General features: G+C 35.0%; 1 protein-coding gene across 1 annotated transcript; it reads left to right on the top strand.

The window, feature by feature from the left end:
- The first annotated feature begins 4431 nt into the window (after positions 1 to 4431).
- cd40lg (CD40 ligand) lies at positions 4432 to 7268 on the top strand. The gene is made up of 4 exons (XM_079480641.1): positions 4432 to 4715; positions 6154 to 6175; positions 6268 to 6357; positions 6470 to 7268. The coding sequence occupies exons 1-4, from the start codon at positions 4533 to 4535 to the stop codon at positions 6832 to 6834; spliced, it is 660 nt and encodes a 219-aa protein (XP_079336767.1). The 5' UTR covers positions 4432 to 4532; the 3' UTR covers positions 6835 to 7268.
- Positions 7269 to 8320: the final 1052 nt, after the last annotated feature.

Below are 8320 nucleotides of genomic sequence, written 5' to 3'. Positions count from 1 at the left end.
ATGTTTGCCTTTTCGTGATATTTTATTAAAAGGGATATTGTCTTTTTAGTTTATTTTATAATTCTGTCATGAATTTTTCAACCTCAAGTTGTTCCAAACCTGTAGAAATTTGCTGTTGAACACAAAGGAAGATATTTCGAAGAATGTTAACTGAGATTTCCGGTGCACAATAAAATAGTCGAAGGTGCTCCAGAACCTTCATTTCATCTCTATCCTAAAAACAGGTTGTTGGTAGAAATCACTTTTATGCAGAATTGTGGAGAAGATATCTCTGAGTCAAGGATGGCATGGTTGTTTGAAACAATTTTCTTGGACAATCTAGTTGTCAGTTGTTCCTGATAATCAAAACACAATGTCAACAATAACACAACTTAGTGTTAAATTCTTTTAACTGAATACAACACAGATTCATGCCCTATTATTGACAAAGAAATCTTTGGTGCACTCTTGTGATGGGCTAGACACTCGCTTCATCTTCAAATGTACAAAAACACAACATCTAGATCACAACCAGAATATTCTCTAATACACATAATCTGATACTGATCACAGAAGCAATATTTAGGGTTCGAGCCCGTAGGGCTAGAAACCTATTGTATTTGTCTGTTTTATTAGGGTTCGAGCCCGTAGGGACAAAAAAATTTTAAGTGCTTGTCACAAACTTTCAAAGCAAATCCCACAAGAAATTTCAGTCAGTTATGTCACATAACTGGTATCCCTGCATTTTTACAAGTAAAAATACGAGTACATGAGTTTAGTATAGAACCCTGCCAAAAATATAACAGAAAATGGATTTGATGGTTATAACGGGAATTGTATTGTATGGATACTTGTTGTCTTGTATGTGATGGATTTTATTGTGGGAAACACACTACAAAGAGGCTTTTAACAGTGGTGGATGTGTACCATGTACTTGAGTAAAAGTAGAGATACCCAAGGTAAAATATTACTCAAGTAAAAGTAGAAGTGCTGCCTTGAAACTTTCACTTTAGTAAAAGTACAAAAGTATTTGCCTTCAAATGTACTCAAGTATCCAAGTACTATGATTTGTTGTTATGGCTATAATGTCCTATTATCATTTTTGTCACAAGACTCTTGCTTAACTCAATCTATGTGAAGACTCTAATGTCACTCTTGGCACACCAATCTATTAATAAAATTACATTCATTAGTCAGACAGACACTGATGTCTATTTACATTTTCATAAGCCCAAAACCTTAAGACAAACAATTTAACAAAATTAAATAACAGGACTTGAGAGCAGTTTCGGTTAACATTTATTTGTAACAATAATCCAAGTTTTTATTTAAACTTAAACTTGCCATGGAACAAAAGTATCGTAAAAACAAATATGTACTAATCTAAGTGGATTCACTGAACCGTATTACAGCACATTCTCGCTAAGTAATCAGACATTTCTCCAACTTGAATTCTTGAAATCAGACTGTTGGTTATGTAAGTATCTAGCCCATCTTCATTCCTGATAAAGGAGACAGGTGTATTCCTAATCTCTCATTCTTTTCATTTAGAGAAGGCAAGTGAAAGACTCGTTCTTCTTTTCTTCTTGGGTGTTGTGGCAAGTTAGATTCGGTAGTTTCTTCCATGATTTAATTTATAAAGACATTGGCAGTCAAAATGTTATGCTTTTGCAGACAGTTACACTGAATCTGATGTGATGTTGCATCGTATGTTCGCGATAAGTAGATAACGTTACCAAGGCGACAACAGGGGCAAAACAAGTTCAAAACAAAGCGCGCGATGTACTGTGATTGGTGCTCATTTTACCAGTTAAGTTTTTATTGACTCATAAATATAAAGGAACGACTGATTTTGAAAATGTAGTAGAGTAAAAAGTAAGAAATTTGACTTTAAATGTAGTGGAGTTAAAGTAAAAGTCTTCCAAAATTGAAATACTTGAGTAAAGTACAGATACACAAAAAAAGTACTTAAGTACAGTAACGAATTACATTTACTTCGTTACTGTCCACCACTGGAATTTAATAGAAAACTGTTATTCTTATTCACAAATTCATTGTTTTTTTCAGCAGGGATAGTATTTGGAGTAAAACCACAGTATCCACATTTTCTCTATAGTAACCATACTCCTGTTAAGCTCTTTTAGTACAACCGCAGTAAATACAAATGTACCATAGTTTCATTATACTATCTATGGTAATACAGATGGTAGTAAATCAAACAAACACATGGCTACACTTTTTGTGTATTTCGTCTGCCTCTGCATATTTTAAATAACGTATATTCATTATAAGAACAAACTGCAGTTTATATGTTTTGCAAGCTTTCAAATGCATAGATTTGTATAGCTGTGTTATGTTGCAAATGCTAAAACATAACATCTTACATTATTATTCCAGCTAGAACATTTAAAGAGCAAAATCCTGCATCATTTTCAAAAAGTGCAAAGCGTAATATGTGCCACTTCCTTATAGTTGGTTCCACACACAGACACAAAATATACCACATATTTATGTGAGTAATGTTCTGTCAGTCATACTTTCATCTCCCACTCCTCACCCTCAAAGAAAAGAAGCTATGACTAGTGTCTCCCATTCTTTCAGTCTGTACGAGCTTATACCTTTAAAGTGCATGTTTTATGGAATTTCTGCATATCAAGACACCGTGAACAATCAGTCTCACACTATCAGTCAAATACATAAAATATAAAGGATTACTCAACTGTGATTCATGTATTTCTGGATCACTGTAAAATGACTGAATCAGACATTCACATAAATCCGCATACACACACCCACACACAAACACACCCATACTGATGCATGCACACTGAGCAAAACACACTTTTTGCAACTCACTCTGTACATAAAGGTCAACGTCATCAGGATCTTATTGTGTCTCCGGTGACTCCTGCGCAATAAAATTAAAGTGATGACTTTGGAAAATATGAATGCTGGCAGAAGCATTGAATATAAATTACAGTGGGGGTGGAACTGAGGTTAGTTGTGAAACCTGTTGTTTTTTCCTTTGCCGAATTCTCGAGACAAGATTATCAGCAGTTTCTAGTGTATACATTTCAGACCACAACAAACCTTATTTATTTTTCGAAGGGGGTCAGAGGAAGATGAACATTCCCTACATAATATGAAATACTATGGTCACCGTGACATTAAAGCACAGAGAAGAAGTCACTGCACTCCGGCTGTCTGTCACATGCATCTAGATGCTCATTTAAATATAGCAACAGCAGTTCATGCATTAGATTCTATAAAAGCAGCAGCCAGAGACCACCACCTCTGAGTGGTTAAAACTGAAAGCTGTAAATAGATCAGCTGTATAAATGTGAGGCATGTCTTTCATGTGTAAACTGGATACGTATCCATCATGATTATAAATGAAAGAATCAGAGACTGCCTGAAATCAACAAGTTTAATGTGTGTATGTGTCATGTGCCATATCTTATTTACTGTGGTCAGAGAAAATAGAGGTGAAAGAATCAGTTTGCGCAGTTTCCTGTGGCAAAGACTTATTTTGAAGCCTGCAGTGCACTTGTCCGTCACAGATAATTGATACAGCACATGCAGCGACCCTAAAAGTATTTGGACACATGATGTATTAGATTATAAAATATACATTTTTAGAGAAATTATAAACAATTGACATAGATAAATGCCCACGGTTCATATGATGAACCACTACCACACTGTAAACATTTTTGCTGTAGTTCTGCAGCTAGTTGCCAGTAACTTACTGTAGATTTATATTTATCGAATTTATTGTCAACAGTTTGTTCAAAGATAAATGAATATTAAACATAAACAAGTCTTCATCTTTACAGGAAAAAATCAATAAAATAACAGCTCCAAGCATCCTGGGAACCAGAAATCCACATAAACCATTTTATTTTCTAATTTTGGTTCCCAGAATGCTTTGCATGAGGATGTTGTTTTATAGTTTTTTTTCTGTAATTAGACTATGTTAATGTTTAATGATCATTGATCTTTGAACAAACTGTTGCCAGTAAAATACATAAATGTAAATATACAGTTAGTTATTGGCAAACTGCGGCCAGTAATACTGTAATTTCTACAGAAATGTTTTACAGTGCAGCGTACATAATCTAACAGTCACAAACCAGTTGTCAAGAAGTGTTTGTAAAAATATAGTCAACATGACTAAAGATTGAACCTAATGTGTTTGTAAATGTCTTATTTTGCAAACTCCAAATGCACTTTGAGACTAGTCGGCTGATTTTAACAGTTAAAGGCCTGGAGAGGACAGAATATCCAAACTGCAGATTTTGAATGAACAAACATTGTGCAAGAGAAACCCGTTGGAAATGAATGGTCTCTTTGATCAGATCTCAGAACAGCACACGTGTTTATTTAAGCACAATTTCATAAAAGGCGTGAGTCTCGCCCCGTCTGAAAAGGTGACATCTTACAGGAAGTTATGCTCAAATGAGCTACATTGCTGGTGAGAACAGCTCTTCAGAACTGCATGGGTCTCTCTTGAGTACACGTCCCTTCTCTCGTCAGCTCTTCCCGGCTCCATCATGATAAACACCTTTCACACTAGCTACAATCCACCACCGGTGCCTCCACGGTCAGGATACAGCAGGCCCCTGCCACCGCTGCCGGGCACCACACCGTTACTCAAGTTTTTATCTGTGATGCTTCTGCTTCTAATGGTGCTGACCTTCGGAGGTTTCTTTTACCTGTCCCAAAAATTCAGTCAGGTGGGAACTGGTCTATTATTATTGAATGTTAATTCAAATGTCTATTTATCGCAACTTACGAAGAATTTTTTTTAAATGTTGCATATACATTTAATTTTTCTTAAAAACATTAAATATACATAAATGTTTCGTTGCAATACTTGTATTGAAATTTTTATATGCTATATATCATTTTAAGGTATTTAAGTAATTAGAAAATGATTGATTTAAGGTTTTGTGCTGAAAGAGACAGGTTGTGTCAGGTGTCACTTCAGATTAATGAATCTAGTAAAATATTTTTAACTGTTTAAAAAAAGATTTGCTGTTTGTATCACACAGATATTATAGATCATAGAAAACGCATTGTAATGGAAATTTTCTATCCTTGCTTGCTGATGTAATGGAAACTTTCTATCTTTGCTTCATGATGTGTCTATATTTATGTTTTTGGAGTGTTTATCATGTTTTGGTGCATACGCGTCATGTGCATTGCTCGAGGACAACGGCAGAGTGCAAAGACATTCATTTAAGATAAGGGGTCCTCACGTATTGTGTAGACCACAGAAGCGTTCTTGCTCGAGGGGAAAGGTGGGAGAGGGTGTCACGTTTGAATACTACATAAACTCTGTGTGCAGGAGGAAAGAGGGCCTTCTCTCTGCAACATTTCATTGTTTGTGATGCAGATTGAACGACAATAAAATACTTTTCAAAGTACCTCATGCCTCTCTGTGAGTTGCGTTTGTCTGGGCTGACTCACCTAGTTCACGACAGCATACATAAAAATGAACAAATTAATATTTCACTGGATAACAGCATGTTATGTAACCTCGGGTGTATTGTATATTTCACCAACACTTCTTGAGTGTTAAGATGTTTTTTTTTTTGAGAGAGAGAGAACTACTGAGATTATATCCATTTTTCTAAAGTAACAGAAAACTTATACATAAATGGTTATAGAGGCCTGTTCTCAGTTTCCTGGGCTTTGTGGTTAGACGCACAAAGCATCACGTTATAGCACGTTGCGAGTATCAAAGAAACAAAGGCAACAAAAACCAGCATTACTTTGACAAGAGGAAGTGAAAAAACGAATTACTCTACAGATTTTGAAGTTTCATTCTGCAGTTTATGGGTTTAAATGAGCAACCCAATAATAACTCTGCAAAGCAACAAAAAATTAATTTTAGTAAATATTTTCAAATGCTGGTTAAAATAAATTAAATTACATTTATTGAATTATAAAACACTCTTAATTGCAGGTTTAAAAAGAAATGGTTTAGATGTGATTAATGAGTAGAGACCATGATGTGACATGCTGGTCAAGGATAAATTAAGCAGATCTTTTGGACCATTCTAAAAATCTAAAACCAAAATCTTACATTATGAAAATAATGTATCCTCATAATAAGATACACAGTGAATTATTGTGTTCTAATATTCTACCTTTTTCTTTATCCCAAAGGCTTTGGCAGTGAGAGAACAAGGTTGGTATTTTTAACTTTTTATACCTTTTATACAGTCTTAATATTTAAGCATACTGCATTATACGATTGAATGCTGTTGTGTTGTTCTGCAGCAGCAGCAGCAGCAGCAGCGCCGATGAAAGGACTAGCACCATCCTTTAGTCGACCAGCAGCACACATGGTTCTTCAGACGGAACAACCAGGTAAATGTCAGAACAAGATCTATGTTTGTTTAGTCTAGTACTTGATATTTTATTAAAAAATTAATATTACAATTTATGCTAAACAACATTCTTTGTTTTATCACCTATCCAGGTTCAAACAAACAACTTGTCTGGAATAAAGAGCATTCACTGATGTGGGAGGTAGAGACTAGCAAAGCAAGGGACACATTGATTATTAAAAGTCCTGGGATCTACTTTATCTATTCCCAAATCACTTTCTCCAAACATTCAAGCAGCTCATTGAAGCAGTCTATATGGAGAAAAAAACCCAACGACAAGGAACCAGAGGAGATCCTCAAATCTTTCTGCAGCTTGGATTCAAAGATACCAGATATGTGTACTGCCTCCCTTTCAGGAATGTTTCATTTAAAAGAAAAACAAGAGCTACACGTTCAAGTAACAAACACATCTTTGTTGAACAAAGACTCGTGCAGCTTTGGATTATTCAAATTATAGTAATAAACTCCTAAGGACAAAACTGACAAAGGGAGAAATTTACAAAATGAGATCATCTGGGGATGGACTGGATCACAGAGACACTATAGTTAAACATGGATCATTGCAGACACGAACCAGACATTAAACTATGAAGACCTGACCCCAAACAAATCATTGCATACATCACGCTCTCATTTAGATGTCACCCAATTCAAGCATGGATATCTGAAATTCTTTGAGAAAACTGAAGATATTATGACTTTTCCTGAATTAAAATTTTAATTATGCTGTTCATTATATAATACAACCGATAGGAATACCATGAATGTCTTCAAGCAATGAATGCTGGTTTAGTTTTAAATTATTTATTGCTTTTTCAGAATTCCTTTATATTGTTTGCTATTCTTTTTTTAAATAATAATAATAAAGTATTGACCATATTTATTCATGGATACTGACAAAATTAACTTGATTTTTTTATCTTTAAGGGATAGTTCACTCAAAAATGAAAGTTCTGTTAGCCTACTCACCACGTTTTTCCAAACCTGAATACATTTCTTTGTTTTGCTGATCACAAAGAAAGATATTTGGAAGAATGTCAGTCACCAAACAGACCTTATACCCCATTCACTCCTATAGTAGGGGAAATAAATACTATGGGAGTCAACAGGGGATACGATCTGTTTGGTTACTGACATTATTCCAAATATTCCGTATTCTATTCTGTTTAGCAGAACAAAGAATGTTATACAGGTTTGGAACAATCTTAGAGCAAGTCAATGATGACAGAATTTTCATTTCTGTGTAAACTGTTCCTTTATGTGTGATTCACAGTGCAACAGACACCAATTTAAATCTGATCCAACAAAACAAGAAGACTTCTCAATACTTCTGAAATTGTACTCAAAATGAGAAATTTCAGTTAAAAAAACATATATTATAAATCCCTGATCTCTGAAGAAAGAAATTGAAGGCTATTTTAGAGCTAATAGCCCAAATGTCGACCATATCAGAAATAAAAACAATTTAAATTCAAACAATAGATCAAATAGAAACAAATTTAAAATGATAAAGTATTAATAATAGAATAAATAATGGCCAAGTTAAAGTCACATTTGACTGCTTATTTCAACTCTATGATCACACTTTTCCCACAGTGCTCTATTTAAGTTTTCTTACACCCCCAGTTTCCAATCGGGCTTTGTAAAGGTCAAGAAAAATCCTATTTATAGAGTTTGCAAATGAAGTGTAGGAAGAGGTTGAGGAGAAAGTAGCCCAAGCCTACAACCTCAGTTCCCCCCTTCTATTTAAAACCAGCCATATAGCACTAGCAGTGTTTTCACTAAACTCAGTCCTCATCCATGGAAAGACTGAGTTTGAAGTGACAAGCGCGTGTTCATTTCAGAGCCACGCTGCTGTCTCGGCATACAGGAAGTTCTCATTCAGCTACGCTACCTCCACACCTGACATCCCTTTGTTGAAAATCTGTCCCTCCCACAAGACA

Source organism: Barbatula barbatula (genome assembly GCF_947034865.1).
Source record: "Barbatula barbatula genome assembly, chromosome: 18".
Taxonomy (NCBI): domain Eukaryota; kingdom Metazoa; phylum Chordata; class Actinopteri; order Cypriniformes; family Nemacheilidae; genus Barbatula; species Barbatula barbatula.
Note: the sequence above shows the minus strand (reverse complement) of the source record. Positions and strands in the feature narration are given on the sequence as shown.